Source organism: Pteropus medius, unplaced genomic scaffold (genome assembly GCF_902729225.1).
Source record: "Pteropus medius unplaced genomic scaffold, Ma_sr-lr_union100, whole genome shotgun sequence".
NCBI classification, from domain to species: domain Eukaryota; kingdom Metazoa; phylum Chordata; class Mammalia; order Chiroptera; family Pteropodidae; genus Pteropus; species Pteropus medius.
Genome location: NW_024346667.1, coordinates 7,649,111 through 7,666,274, shown reverse-complemented (window position 1 = coordinate 7,666,274; position 17,164 = coordinate 7,649,111). Strand labels below are relative to the sequence as shown.

The 17,164-nt window shown below is 31.4% G+C and overlaps 1 protein-coding gene and 1 pseudogene across 5 annotated transcripts in view; one reads left to right on the top strand and one right to left on the bottom strand.

Moving 5' to 3' along the window:
- LRBA (LPS responsive beige-like anchor protein) overlaps window positions 1–17,164 on the bottom strand; it is a 549,008-nt gene that overhangs the window by 160,193 nt on the left and 371,651 nt on the right. For all 5 annotated transcript variants that reach the window (XM_039875986.1, XM_039875985.1, XM_039875984.1 and 2 more), the window contains 3 exons: window positions 10,219–10,336; window positions 8,109–8,211; window positions 2,596–2,711 (listed from right to left, as the gene is read on the bottom strand). In XM_039875986.1, coding sequence (XP_039731920.1) covers window positions 2,596–2,711; window positions 8,109–8,211; window positions 10,219–10,336 — 337 coding nt within the window. The remainder of the gene's footprint in view (window positions 1–2,595; window positions 2,712–8,108; window positions 8,212–10,218; window positions 10,337–17,164) is intronic.
- Window positions 1,968–2,086, top strand: LOC120613562 (uncharacterized; annotated as a pseudogene).

Sequence of the window (17,164 nt, the reverse complement as noted above, 5' to 3'; positions counted from 1 at the left end):
CATGAAATGATAGGCAGATTCAGGAATATAATTTACTAAAAATAACTGACAGTTTTTGAGTACTAGAATATTTCATTTAATCCTTACAATAACCCTAAGAAATTAGGATTATATCAATTTAACGGATGAAAAAAACCAAGGCACAAAAGGTTAAGTTAACCTGCCTAAAATAATGTTAACTAGTAATGGCCAAATCATATTCAAATCCAGATACTCTAACTCCAAGTTTATGCTCTTATAAACTACATTTGACTAATTTTTATTACTTGAAAGCTTGTACAGAATAAAATATGCTTTATTAAGACTTTGAAAAGCAATTTGCAATTCTCATACAGCTTTTTAAAACCAGATTCCCCTCTCTGCCATTAATTAACCAACCAACCAACTAGTCAACCAAGTTTAAGTGACTTAACCCTCATGGGCATTCATTAGTCAGTCATCTGTAAAGTAAGGGAGTTGCAGTTTTCAAATTCTATGATCCTCTGAATACAATGCACAGCATCATCAGTGCTGCTTTCCCCCACTCCCAAGTGTGGCCGCACGCTTCTACCCTTCTTCTAAACTAATGGCGTTAAATGACACTTAGCTGTCAGATGGTTTTAACCTTGTAATGCAGACCCTCATTAATTTTTATATGTAATTGGTTCCAAACTTTGCTCTCTGCCTAGTCTCTGTCCACTCCAATTTATCCATTCTGCCTCCAAGTTAATTTTTCACACGGTCCTAATATCATTCATTTGTTCAAAAACTTTCAGAAGTCTTCTAATGAATTGACTGCTAACTCTATGAACTGACAGAAAATCTTCCACCTTCCACACAACTTTTCTAGTTTTCTTTCTCATTATACCTTTATGAAGATATACTTATGTGCACATATGCATATATATATGCACATAAACATATATATATGCATATGTACAGTAGTCTTTCCTTATCCATGGTTTTGCTTTCTACATTTTTAGTTACTCTCACTCAACTGCACTATGAAATATTAAATGGAAAATTCTAGAAATAAACAATTCATAAGTTTTAAACTGTATACCATTCTGAGCAATATGATGAAATCTCTTACCGTCCTGCTCTGTCCCATCCAGATGTGAATTATCCCTTTATCCAGTGTTTCCATGCTATATATACTCTCCAACCCCAACCATTAGTAACTTAGCAACCATCTCAGTTATCATACAGATGCTTGAGGCATCACAGTGCTTGTATATTAAGTACCCTTTAATTTACTTAACGATTCCCCCATATACAATAGTAGTGTTGCTGACAATTAAAATATGCCAAAGAGAAGCATTTACGTATATGTAAGTATAGGAAAAAACAGTATATATAGGTTCAATACTATACTTCATATTTTCCCATTTTTGTAAGTTCACTTTGTCTTCAGTTTTACATAAAATGACTTCTAATCTCCCAACTACCTTCTCTGATAAAGTAATATCCATACTTACACAAACATGAAATCTTTCCTGATATTTCCCTTACTCCCATCAACTGGATGAATATGATTTCTTTCTCTCTCTGCCCTTTTAATCCCCATAGTACTTTACATATCCTCACACACACACACACACCTCACACACACACACACACACACACACACACACACACTGGAATCTATACCTCTTTGCTTTAGAATCACATAAATGCTCACATTTGTACTTAAAATAACTTCTCTGAGAGTAAGCAACATGCCTCATTCTCTATCTCCTTTGTGCTTCAAATATAAACTTTGTCAGTTTGTTGACCTGGATCTCAAATGTTTCACAATTACGTTCTCTGTTTTCTTCATTCTAATTATCACAAATGAAAAGAAATGAGAGATTTCTGTTTTTTACTCTTTCAAACTAAACAGTTTCAATGGGTGATCTTCAGTAATATTATATGATTTCATAACTTCTACAGGGCCATTTAGTTTTTAGATTTTCATATGTTGGTCATAATATAAATACTCCTTTATTGTCTACAGCCATGCTACCTTGAACAAGCTCAATCCTGTCTGATCTCGGAAGCTAAGCAGGGTCAGGCCTGGTTAGTACTTGGATGGGAGACCACCTAGGAAGACCAGGTGCTCTAGGCGTATAAAATTTAAAAAATACAAAACAAGAGATTGTAAGCTGACAAGGTCCTTGCAATCTGTGAGGTCAACCAAAGGTTGCCTTGCCTAAAAAAATAAACAAACAAACAAACAAATAAATAAATAATATTCCTTTCCTTAATATTTTATAGTTGTTCTTTTGTTGTATTTCATTGTTTTATCATATATTTCTAATTAAGTTTTTAATAGACTCACTATTTTATATGGTTATTCATTCCTACTATTCCATAGAGTCTATTTTTGCTATATTAAATCGTTCTAAATTTTCATTTTATGTTTTTTGGAAAAGATTGTGTATACTCATTTTCAGTTTCTCTCAAGTAGCCAACTGTCCATATGCAAAGCTGTCAACTCTAGTCAAAATTACTCTTGATAAAGTAGTCATGTAGTAATCACGAAAATAAAAATAAGCTATTTGTGCTGGCACTCAAAATAATCTAATCATATCTCAAAGTTTATTAGAAATAAGACAACATGCGAGCTTAGATTACCTGCTATCGTGTTGAGAAACATCAAGTACTCAAAATTTGAAATCTCTCTATGTTGCCATCGCTGGGTCATGTTAGAAGCTTTAAAAAGCTGACGGGGACTAGCTAACGAGATACGTCTGCAAAAAAAATTAATGTAGAATCAATTTAAACTTAAGACTAATTATATCATAATAACAAATCATGAATATCTGTGCTTAATCAAAATGATATCTGTATATTCTGAAAACTTCTATGTTATACTAATAAATACTAGTGATGTTTCGATCTACAATTAATGGTTAAATGATAGATTTTGACTACCCACAGGTCTATTATACATGTTCTATTCATTAAGGTAAGCTGTCATTATGATGCCATTATAGTAACTAGGTTCCATATAGTAACAATGCCATTATAGTAAATAGGTTCCATATAGTAACTAGGTTCCATAATAATAGTATAATTAATAATTCACTGCTTTACTGATATAAAAGAAATTACAGTAACTGTATTCACATCTTTATCAATTTTAATAGTCATCACTTAAAACAGATTTGTCCATTATATATTTAAATACTATGTTTGCATACACTTTTTAACAGGTCAAAGAGGACAGTAAACTCTTTAGTTGTCTATTCAGGGGGTACGTTAAAGGTAAGAGAAACTTTTTTTTTTAATACAGTTTAATAGAAGACCAATTTTTCTGTGTTTTCGTAACACATTGTAAATAACAAAGGATACAACTGACCAGTTGTAAGCAGTAGTGAGAAACAGGTAGTAGCAATAACTATTACATTCAGAGCCTACAGTCTCAGATAAGTATGCTATCCAGTTCTTCCCACCACTAAGAACAAGATAACTATTTTTAAAAAATCTTTATTTGCAAAAGTATAATTTAAATGCCACAAAATTTACCCATTAAGTGTACTAGTCAATGACTTTTTAAAAGTCAGTTTCTAGAGTTATATAATTTCTAAAGAGGTGGGTCTTGATTCCCTTCCCCTGGATCTTGGGCTAGATTTAACGATTCATTTGTAACAAATGTAAGTAGCAGAAATGATGGCAGGTGACTCTCAAGAGTAGGTCATAAAAAGACATTGAGGCTTCCGTCTCATTCTCTCTTGGATTACTTACTCTAGGTAAACTGAGCTCTCATGTCAAGTAGACAACCAGCCCATGAAGAGGGAGACTTGGTAAGGAACCAAGTACTACTACATGGGGCATGTGAGTGCTTAACCCTGGAAAGCCCTCTAGCTCAGGATGACTGTTATTCCTACTAACATTCTGACTGTTGTTTGTTCATTCTATTTCAACTGCGTTTATAATAAGATATTACCTAAAAAAATTGAAATAAACATTAATCAAAACAACTCAAATCAATACCAGAGGTTAGAGATAAAAGTCTTCATTAAATATATTAGTTACAAAGTCCTTAACACACGGGTTTATATTAATATCAACAAAGAAGAAACTACAACAAATATGACAATAAAGTATTTAAAAAATGATAACAATGTTAACCTGATTTTTATACATGTTAAGTAATAGTACATATGAAAATGTGTATGTGATAAACACTTTTGTAACTCATTTTAAATATAGAGCTTATTATTGTAATGACCTTCACTGACATAAAATTTAATACAATAACATTTACTAGCCTTAAATGTACAGTTTAATAAGGTTTGAATATATGTATTTATGCAACCAAGGTACACTCCAAAACACCCCCTCATATCCATTTGCAGCTAATTCCTTTGTCCCAGTTCCTGGCCTCTGGAAATCAATGATCTGCTTTTACTCTACAGTTTTGTTTTTCAATAATTTCATATAAATAGAATCACAGCCCATAGCTATGATGAGTATAGTCCATGGTGCCTAATTCTTTTACTTAGCATAATGCTTTTGAGATTCATTCATGCTACTGCATGTATTGATATTCAATTCCTTTTATTTCTGAGTATTTCATTGTGTAGATGAACTACGAACTGTTGATCCATTCACAATTGATGGTCATTAGCGATGTTTCCAGTGAGGGGCTATTATGAATAACACTGCAATTACATTTGCTTATAAGTGAATGTGTATATTTTCCTAACTCTTGGTGAACACCTAGGAGTGAAACTGATAGAACATTAAGTGTATTTTCAATTTTATAAGAAAATTAGGAAACTGTTTTCCATAGTGACTATACTAATTTGCATTGCTACTTAGCATGGTTCTAGAGCGCTTGATGCTGTATATCCACATTAACATTTCACATTCTTTATTATTTTGTTTTTGAAAATCGGGTTCATTAAACTATAATTTACAATAAAGTATAATTCATCCTTTTTAGGTGTACAATGCAATGAGTTTTGCCAAATACAGTTGTCTAGTACCACAACAATCAAGATATGAAATATTTCCATGACATCGAGTTCTCCTCATACCCTCCACTGTAACTAATCTACCCTCCTTCCCCCACCCCTTTGCGACCAATGATATGATTTCTATCCAAATAGCTTTGTTTTGCCAAAATGTTTTATAAATGGAATCATACAGTATGTCGTCTTCTATATTGGCTTCTTTTACCCAGCATAATACTTTACAGATTAATCCATGTCCTCTCACACATGAGCAGTTCATTCCTTTTATCGCTGAGTAATACATTCTATTCTGTGGATGTACCACCATCGATCCATTCACTAGCTGATGACCAATATTTTTGTGACTATGAATACAGCTGTTATATTTGTGAATAGGTCATTGTATGAATATCTATTTTCATTTTTCTAAAGTAAATGCCTTCAAATGAGACTTGAAGGGGTGTATGGTGAGTGTAGGGTTAACTTTATGTGAAATTGCAAAATTGTTACCAAAGAAGCCATGCCACTTTACTTTCTCATCAGCAACATGTGAACTTCCAGTTACTTTGCATCCTTATTAGCTCTTGGTACTGTCAATTTTTAAAAAGTCACTCTAATAGGTGTGGCATGGGATCACAATGTGGTTTGAATTGGCATTTCTCAGATGATGAATGATATTTGGCATCTTTTCATGTTTGATATCTGTTATCTACTGTTTGTTGAAGTATCTGTTCAAATATTCTACTTATTTTTTTAACCAGGTTCTCTCATTATTAAATTCAAGAGTTTCTTATATATCTTGGATATAAGTCCTTTATTGTATGTTGTGGGCGCCAGGCCTGGCTGGCCCATGGTCTGGCTGGTCCGAGGTCTGGCTGTGATCCAGGCTTCTGGCTAGAAATAGGACCCTAGATTTAGAATGCTACATTAGTGTAGTCAGGCGCCTGTGCCTGAAATATGTAAACATACTGCAGCTTACTGTATCACACGTGTGGCTGACGGCCACTACTGTACTCTGCTATGTGAGGAGCTATGCGGTCCCCTGGAGAGCAGAAAAGTGCATGCAATACTGCGCTTCCCCCTCCAACAGAACTGCGCTTCCCAACAGAAGTGCACTCCACACAATAAAGTTCATGCCTGCCATTTCATTCTCATGTCTGCCTCTTGTGCATTCTTCTAACTGGGCATCTCACCATCGAACCTTCCCTTCTCGATCAGCCGGCAAGGTGAGCTTACTGCAGACACTTGGCATAGCCGACAGTGTCAGCTTACTGCTGACACTGACATATATTTAAGTTGTGCAAACATGTGAACCTAGTTTGTACCATATCCTTACATTTTCCTAAGAGTGTCTTTCAAAAGCAATTTTGTTTTTTAATTTTGAAGGCCAGTTAATGAATTTTGTTTGAGTCTTATCTAAGAAATCTTTGCCTAAATCAAGGTCACAAAGATTTTTCTCCTATGTTTTCTTCAGGAAGTTTTAAGTTAGCACTTATGATTAGTTTATATTGTTACCTTCCTTTTATTTTCTGTTACATTTTGAGCTGTGTATGAGGGAAGGGGTGAGGTTTTTTCTGTTTTTTGGTTTGTTTGGTTTGTTTTTTTTTTTGGCATTCGAATATTAAATTGTTGGCCACCATTTGTTGAAAACACTATCTTTCCCCATGAATATATCTTGCTATCTTTGTTGAAAATCAAATTTACCATTTATGTTTAGGTCTGGATGCCATTATAGGCTATTAATCTATAAATCTATTCACACAAATAGCGAACTATACCAGTTAATATAATTTTATATTGTCTTGAAATCAGATAGTAAAAGTCCCCTAAACCTTTCCTCAAGAAAAACCTTGTTTTTCTGTTTCAAACTTGTTTTAGCTATTATAGATATTTGTATTTCCACTTAAATTTTAGAATTGGCTTCCCAATATCTCCAAGAAAGCCTGCTATGATTTTAAATAGGATTGTTTTGAACCTATAAATGAGTTTTGGAGAAAACGGACATCTTAATAATATTGAGTCTTCTAATTCATGAACATGATATAGTATAGCTTTCCATTTTTAGATTTCTTTAATTTCCCTGATCACTGTTTTATAGTTTTCAATGAACAAGTCTGGCAAACATATTTTCAAATTTATCCAAATGATATTTAATTTTTAAATATTTAGATTGTGCATTTAATTTCAATTTCCAATTATTCATTGCTAGTACACAAAAAAAATTTTGTATATTGACTCTGGATGCTGTAATATATGCCTAAATTCATTTATTAGTTCCAATACTTTTTTTTTGGTAGATTCCCTAGGAATTATCACATAGAGGCGTGTATATCAATAGATAAAGAGTTTTATTTCTTCCCTCCCAATTAAGATGGTCAGTATTTGCTTTTCCTGGTAATGCCTTTATGAGAATTTGGAATTCAGGTAATGCTGGCCTCAAAGAATGACTTTAGAAATTTACCCTTCTTTTCTATTTTCTGCAAGTGTTTGCCTAGAAATGGTATTATTTCTTCATTAAACAAACATCTGACAAAATTTGCCAATGAAATGATTTGAACTAGGAATTTTCTGTTATACCTCTAACTACAAATTCAGTTTCCTCTGATATCTATAAAGGTTAATCATTTCTTCATTATTGAGATTTGATAATTTGTGTCTTTTAAGGAATCTATTTTATCTATGCTGTCTGGTTAAGTAGCATAAGTTTGTTCACATTATATTATTTTCCTTTTAATATCTGAAGGATCTGTAGTGATGCCCTCTCTTTTATTCTTGATACTGGCAATTTCTTTCATCATCTTCTTCTTTATAAGTCTCGTACAGATATTTATTAATCTTTAGAAACAACTTTTCATTACTTTGATTTTTCCTTGTTTTTACTTTTTCATTGATGTTCTGCCTTTATGCTTATTATTTTTTTTTTTCAGCTTACTTTGGTTTACATTTGCTCTTTCTTCAAACAGAAGTTCAGTTGACTCAAAAAATAAAACAATATACTAATAATCATTTACTATGAAACGTTTTTACATTTGCTCTTTCTTCAAACAGAAGTTCAGTTGACTCGAAATAAAACAATATACTAATAATCATTTACTACGAAACAGGAAACAGAAGGTCATACATTTCAAAACAAGAACTGATATTAACACAAATTATTTTTTACATTTTTCTCATCTAAAACAGTACCTGGTTTGAGGCAATCCAAAACATGTTCCAATACCAACACGAGGTAGGTAGTTAACCACTTTCTTCACTGTTGCAGGGTCTGGGAAGTTGAACATTATAGCAACTATGAAAAATAATTTTTAAAAATTAGAATGCAATATGATTTCCCTTCTGGAAAACTTCTTGGTCTGATAAAACATTTACTCTTAGTTCAGTATTTATTAAATACAGTTCAGTATTACTTTTATTATAGTGCATGTCAAGTTTTAGTATTAATATGTCAGAGGTAATATGCATTTCACTTACAAACTCCTATACCATAGATATTTCCTTCTCTAATACTGTCAGCATTATAGCAACTGTTGTTGCATTAATGCAACAAGAAGATCAGGTTATCTAGTGACAAGCTGAATTTACAGAATTTTGGCAAGTTAAATATATATTATGAATTTCTACAAAAAACCTAAAAATTTAAGTTTATATAGTAAATCTAACAGCAAAAGGACTACAGATATAGCTATTAAATTGTCAGTTATATTTATTTTCAATGATGAACATTTAAAAATATTCTCTTTATGTTATTTGTTTATAGTTTATATGTTCGTATAATCCAGAACAATATGTGACCTGAAGAAAAATTTTTTCCTCTATGGTTGACATTCAAATTTAAATGCTTTCTAATTATTTCTATTTTAGTAAGTACACATTTTGAGAATACTAAGAAATGCACACCAATGTAAATAAGAATATTCAGCATATACATGTTAATTTATTAAAGTCATCTCTAAATTTTTATCCTTACAATATGAAAATAACAAAGTGACAAAACCATGAGAGAGAATTTAGAAAGTAATCTGGTCAGTCAGGAAGTTTTAATTACATTAATTTCCATATGAGAACCATATACAAGCTACAAGTGCTTACCCAGCCTGGAAAAATACAACTGGCCAAAAAAATGTTCATTAATTTAGTGTAGCTTTTAAACATTGGCATTACCAACATGTTTCAGGTAATGATCATTCACTAAGTACCCAACATGCCTTTTAAATAATTCTTATTGATATAACCATTATCGCAATGAATACAGGAGAGAAAAAAAGAAAATCTATCATAGACTATGGCAGATGACCATGATCATGTGGAAAAGGTAATAAAAAAACACATATAAAAGCAAGGATGCATAAAAAATTTCAAAGAAGAAAAATGAATGAGAATGAACAAGCAATAAATATTATAAGGCTGAAACTCCTCTGGGACAACAAGAATGCAGACTGAACTAAAATGTGAAACATTCACTTGATTATTTGCCTGGAAGAATAATGTTTACACTAGTAAAAGAGGTATGTGTGGGGGAGGAGACCAAATGGGAAAGGAAAAACCATCTTTACCTAAAGAAATCTATATTCCCTAAAGACATGATTTCATAAAACAAAAAAAAGTGTGCACGGACTATGTGTTATTATGTGTAGATTTTTAAAATGAAAATTTATAGATTATGGAAAGAGAAAATAAACATCAATCTACTTGTATATATAAGGAGTATGTACGATAAGTCACCCTTGTTTGCCTTTTCCTACAAGTTCACTTTGTCTTTCCTTCTTGTCTTAATAAATTTCACCAAGTTTCATTCTAAACCCACAAATTGAATTTTAGGTCTTTCAAGAATGATGTAATAGAAAGTCCTGACAGTTCAGTACCATTTTCTGATAGCCCCTTTATAAATGGCAATAGATTAGACAATAGATTTAATAAATGTATGAATCATTTGATTACCCTTCTCCTCTCTCCAAATGCAGCCACCTTTCAGAAGGAGTTTAAGTATCAGAGCAATATTAAGGACATAAAAATTCCACAACTGATTAAATAGCTAGTTGTTCCCCATTATGTATAAAGCCTTAAACTAATCTGTGATATGGCCAGAAAAATAAAACTACTATAAATAATTCTAAGAATGACCAAGGTTTAGGGGTAGGGGCAACCATGAAGATTCATGTAGGTCAAAAAAGAGGTCAGTAGGACAGAGAGTACACTACAAAATACTATTTAAATGGAAACAATATGGTATGTTCAAAAATGAAATTTAAAGAGATGGACGTTAGCTTTGTAACAGTATAATTCTGCAACATATTACCTCTGTTTGCCATAAAGATCTCCAGGGCTGTATTTTGCAAAAGATAACGACGAGAAAAGATTGATCGTATCTCTGTGAACAGCCATTTTCCATGAAGCCCTTCTGTATATGCCAGGATCTAGTGAGGAAAAAAAAATTATCCCAAGTAAGTAAACAAAAGAATTTTTTGCCCCTCACCAAGTAAAACAAAAAAGATCCTATTAAGAAAAATAATTTTTCAGTATTGAATAAACAGTCATTAAAATAACTTGGAAGGAGACTAAAAAAAAGATCACAACTTATAGAAAGGAAGTTTAAATGAAAAAGTAAAATTATAAAACATTTATATATAAATATATTTGGGGGCTTTTTAAAGCAGTGATGTAATATTACTTTTTGGGAAATACATATTGCATTATTTAGTGACTGTTTTTTGAGTCATGTTATGTAAAGTTTTAGATAAAACCTCAAAAGCAGAACACTGAAAAGAATGTCCTACATGCTTATAGATAACATATACAATTCATTTTCATAGAACATGATTTCAATGCACCCAGAAGAACTTTTTACATACTTTAAAAAATATATTTAAGTCCATAACTTTAGAAAATCACACTTTTAAGGTCACTGTTAAGGCAACAGTCACTTATTGAGAAAACACAAAGACTGACTGTTTTTGATACTTAAGAGGTTAAGTATCATTTTGTCAGGCAGGCTAAACACAAACCTGCAAATGAACTCAGCATAATCTCTCTATGGAGTAGGTGGTTGTCAGAGTAACTTGTTACAATTCTTGTCATTCCATGTGACAGACGCAGTAGCTTAGAATGCTTTGCCAACTAAAAGTAATCCTGTCTTTAGTCCTAAACCACTGTGTCACTTTGTTATTCGAGTTTTGTTTTTTAAAAAGTTCATTTCAAAAGCTTAATTATGAAGGTGTTAAAGGAAAAACAGATGTGGAATTTCTCTACACCAGTACTTCACATAATATTAATAAAGAAAATGAGATTTGTTATCAAAACCTGATGAAAATCCATAAAAGCAAAATAAATTAAACGTTCAAGGTATATCTCTCAAAAGTAACTACTATAAAAAAATACAAATAAAATGACATTTGATTATAATATTGCACTATAGGGACAAAGATGGGATAAGCAAAGAGAGGAAAAGTAATAAATAGTAAGAATTTATCCTACAACTTTTCTTTACTCATTTCCACATTCCAGATCTTAATTGCAAACAAATCTATATTCCTCCACTCAAAATGCAGTTTCCTTGGGGGTGGTGGGGCGGGGAGAGAAGCAACCCTATTTAAATCACTAAGTATGTATTTAGATTTTTCTACAGAAATGACTCTTTCTGGCACCATAGGATCTAGAAATGAAAGATGGGTAAAATCTAAGCCTCATTATTTTGAAAGGAAAAAAAAATATCATAGGGCCAAACAACTAATCACATTTTCAGTTTTAAAATTGGTGATAGAGTAAACATGTACCCCTTTCGTCACCATGACCAGTAGGTACAAGCCTCTGGAGCCTGCTTGTGCTTGGCCCATCTGCTGTGGACCCTGTAGACCTCTGCTAGCCTGATCTTTCTCCTTCTAGTCTTACTTCTAGAGCCTGCTATGACCAGAGGAGACAAAGGAAAAAAAATTCTAATCAAATCACATCACTCATATATTTAATACCATCATCCAATGAATGGCTTTGCATTGCATGCACAATAAACTCTGAGGCTCTTCATAATATTTTATAAAAGCCTGACATGAGGGGCTCTCTAACAAACCCAAATCGTTCTTCTTCAGGGGTTTTATATTTGTTTTCTCCTCTGCTTGGAAGGTTTGCATCCAAAGTCTCACAAGGCTAGCTCATCCTTACATTTAGATTTCTTCTCAAATGCTACCTCTTCAGGGAAGCCAAAAGATCTAAACCCCACTTCCTCCATTACCACCTCATCCTAACCCCAAACTCATCAGATTTCCTTCATAACACTTATTATTACCTTAAATTATAATATCTTCTTCCTTATCCACGGCCTCTATTTGGCACTAGAATACGAGAATCTAAATTCTACTAGAACAACGTCTGACACAAAGTAGATGTTTTTGAACAATTAAATCAATCAATCAATGGTAACCTAAGCTCCATATTTGGCCCATATTCTTTTTATTCGGGCCAATGATACTTTAACAAAATTTTAAGCAGGTGCAAACACATGAGAAAATAAATATTTACATAAACATTCAGATTTCTGGTTTCTCAGGAAAAACTGAAGCATCTGTCAAACCAAGACCTACATTCTGTACGGTAACAAGTGGTATAGACTCTCCATTTTGGCAGTCTACCCTTATTTACTATTACTCCCTACTTTCCACTGGCACTGGAGTTTGCCAACCCTTGACTTAACAAATGGCACAGAATCCAATAAATGTTCTGTAACACATATACTCCAACCTATCCAACTAGTAAAAGGAAAAAGAGACCTAGGCAAGTTAAATACTTCCTACAAAGATCCACTGGCCTACTCCCAGGTTTTATAATCCAAAAGTCCAGGATTTACCTATATAACACATTGCTACCTTTTTTAAAAAATAGTTTGAATTTTTGATAAACTAGAATTCAACTAATCAGAAATTATAATCAACTACATTTGTTTTCTTGCACCTGAGTTATAAATGAAAGAAGAAAATCAAAAGAAAACAAACAACAAAGTATCCTTTAAGCTCTGTGATATGTTAAGAATATCACATACTGGTCTGAAAAATTCTACCTTTTATAACTATAGACAATATAAGTCCTGTTGCTAATAATGGTGATGACAATCATTGCAAAATCATGGGCATCCAACTAAAGATTTACTTATATTCTAGGACAGTCCAATTATTAACAGAAAAAGTATACTAAACACTGTTATAAAATTTTTAATGTATTGAAATAATTTTCTAATCGAAAAATTCTATTTATAACCCATTCCTTTAGAGCAGTATAGTTATTTAAAATATCTACTTGAAATAGCAAATGGCATGCTTCTTTAAAATGTTTTATTATCAAATGTCAAACATATTCAAAACTACGAAAATGATATAAGCCCCATGTACCCACTACTCAACCTTATAAAAATCCTAATTTTGTTACATTATGTATATTTAAAACACTAATAAAGCATTTATGATACTGTTGAAATTCCCATGTATAACTCTTCCTGATCCCATTTTCCTCTTTTGTCAGAACCAGTCACCATCCTTGTTTTAAGGTTTATCATTCCCAGGTAAATTTTCATAGTATTAATACATATACATCCATAAATAATATCCAGTACTATTTTGTATGTTTTCAAATCTGATATAAATGGAATCATACTGAATATATGATAAAAATAAGTAGCTAGGAGAAAGAAACAGGAAAGACAGAAATTTATTTAAAATTGCCAAAGGTATCAAAATTTAGCGTGTACACACACACACACACACACACACGCACACACACACACAAAACTAGCCTGATCTTAAAAAAAAAAAGTGAAAATCATAGTTATGGTCAAGATAAGCTAGGGTTTAATATAGAAACAAAGAATCTCTTAACAGAATTACTCGCTGAAACTAATATAATATTTATTTAAAGTATTTATTAAGAAAAAGTATCAGTACTGAAAAGCAGATGAGGCCTAGCAACGCAAGAGCTTTATTTCTTATTGGAATAGTATATTCCCGGTCTGAAGCTTCACTTCAAAGTCTCTAGAGTTCAATTAAAACTGGATTAGGTAGAAGCAGACCCTTCTTTGGGACTTTCTGTTCACTGAAACTCTACATACACTGACAGCACCCTAGACAGAGGTCTAGCCCTCCGATGAATCAGTTGCTATGGAAACCGTATCATTACCATTGCTCTGCAGTTATGACCCCAAGTCTAGAATAGCTTGAAAGCTTAAGCCCATAGCACTCTCTTTGACTGTGTAGCACCTTGTTTTAATATTAGTATTATTAGGAGTAAATTCAACCTTTACTTTTTAATAATTTGTTTCAACAAGATGGTTTACTATTTAAATGTTGAGGTAAGGGAATTAGCGAAGAAAGAAAGAAATTAGTATTTAATTTTAAATACACACATATATACCCTTTGTTTACACTGAAAATAACTAACATATCTTCTTTAAAATTTTATCTGAAAATTGTTATCTTCTGAAAAAGAATATATTATTTTCCCCCAATAATACACACATTTCTTTCTTCTACTCTTCAAACAGTATTCTATGACTATATATGAAAACTTCTTTACTCTGTTGCACTTATTGGCTTGAAAGTAAAGCATTTTTTACTTTTGCTTTAACCATTCATTTTGAAAAGCTTATGAATTTAACCAAATAAAAACCTTCTGCTATTTTCTCATCCTCATGAAAGAACAAAAATAGATGAAAGAACAAAAATTTTGCCCTTATTGCCTAATTGCACAATACTCTTATTAATTGATCACATTTTAAAAAATACATTTAAAAGTCTCTGAAAATAAAGCAATACTTTTTTCACTTAAAAGGTTTTGTTTTAAAAACATATAAAAACTACTCTCAACAAATTTAAAAATGTTTTAAAATTATTTTGAATGGAAACATTAATTAAAAAGTGGTAAGATGTTTTACCTGCATATTTTTAAAATACTGTTAATGTTTAAAACTAGCATTGCAATCCTAGTCCCAAATATTACCTAAATTTTTAAAGAGATTTTACTTTTTCAGACAATTCCATTTTTGACTTCTGAATATAATAACAAAATAAAATAAAATCAGATAATATACATCAATAATAGTACTTAAATTTTATAACAAAACTATTTCCAAACTAAGGACATATCTAACACCAAGAAAAGTGTTTTAAATTTAGTATACAAAATACAAACTAATTATGCCATCAAGTAAGCAATAACACTACTACTGGTAAGAAAGTCTTAAAAATATTCCTATTTCATTTTTATGGAACATAATTATAAACTGTTTATTTCATTAAATTTATTAAATTATTAAGATTTATATCTTAATATGGAAAATGGTAAACATTTAAAATAAAAACACATGTTGAAAATATTCTAATATCAACTCGGCACTAAATATATGTGCAAATACGTTTAATTTATAATAATTATAACTTTAACAAACAAGTTGGAAGTAATTTTAGCCAAGTATTTTAAACTTACACCACACTATTATTAACATAGCTTTCGGATTTTGTTGCATACAATTTCCTCTGAAACTTGATATTCAAAACATAGCACCTAATTTATTCTAGTAATATTGAATTTTACTTGGTTTAAAGATTTACTTCATCACCAACCATATAACTTTTAGTTTTAAATTTTCAAAGATATAGTCTTAAAGTAAAACTTATGGGTCTTTTTTAATTAAAAAATGGCATAGTTGACTCTGATGGAAACTATAACATGGAAATTTTATAATTTTATAAAATTATAGTTTTATTAAATATAATATATATCCATGAACACATAAAATGCCCTCAAACTTTGAAAATAATGGAACGATAACAAAATATAAAAGTTATGAATACAAAATAAAATTAACTTTTAAATGAATTATGAGTTTTTTCCATTTGTACGGTAAATTGCTTCTTTCTGTTTACTAGTACTATGATGTAGTATAGTAGTCTCTTCATGGGTGACAAATTCAATTAAACATATTCATTACTCTAATGTTCTATTTGGCAGTTTAGTCAGTATGAAAAATTAAAAATATATAAATAAAATGCTATGTGACCTCTGTATTGATTGGGCTAAAATGGTTTTAGCCTGGGTGTGGATGATGGGGCAGCTGGGAGGGACAAGTGGGGAGCACACAAACACATACACTCTTATGTTTTCTCTTCCAATTACTGAGGGAGATGATAAAACCACAGTAAATGATGTATCAGCTCATTTTATCTTATCGCTTTGGGGCTAGGTGACAATGAAGTTCATATTTCACTGGTTCCCATTGAAGATTGTGAAAATTACTTGCCCTCATGACCTGAAATTTCACTAGAAGACAGAAATTTCTCTTCTGCAAAGTAATGCAATTTTTCAGATGTCAACCTTTAGCCCAGCTTTAAAAATTAATTTCATTTATATTAACCAATGATATTGATATTTTCACAGAACGCTCTTTGATACATGAAGCACTGACTGGCAAATTGATGTTGCTTTAGATGGGTAAAACTATTTTATTTAAGCTGCTATGGCAGACAGATTTATGGCAAATTGAAATTCCCATTTCATAATTTAATATTTGTACTGGAGTAGAGCACCTTTAAGCCTTTGCCTTGTAAATATTTCAAACTCTTTAGCTGGTTCTGTATTATTTTCAATATTCTCTAGCTTATAGATAATTTGCATTCTAAATGATGTATCATAAAAGCCATCTCTTAATTGAACTAACATTTAATATATATCTTAATGAGTCAAATGCCAAACGTGGTAATAAAGAACAAAGAAGGTATTTATCCATCATCCAACTAATTTTTAATTAAATTTTTTTAACTTAAACTGCATCTGCAGTCTGATGCTTTTTGAAAGAAGAATCCAAAATATACCACAAATGAATATTAAGGAACAGTATTAAGGAACACAAATGTATCTTACTTTACTTTTCATAGAGGCGCATGAAGTAAAAAGCTAGGTACTAAATTTTCAAGAAAAGAGTAGCATGAACTTACATGAACTTGAGTTAAAATAGAGATATTTGGGTTTGGAGGTACCTTTTAGATACAAACATAATAAAACAAAGTCACAATGTCAATTTTATTATGAACAAGGTGTGAAAGTGTTCCATCAGATTTTAGTCTAAGAAATAAAGAAATCACCTTGTATCTGAAAAAAAATTCAATATTTTGAAGTAGAAAAATGTCACTAAAAGATATACTGGTGCCTTAGGCAATTTTTTATTACCGTTATCTAGTAAAGCATTCTAATTCAAGAAATGCCTTGAAAAG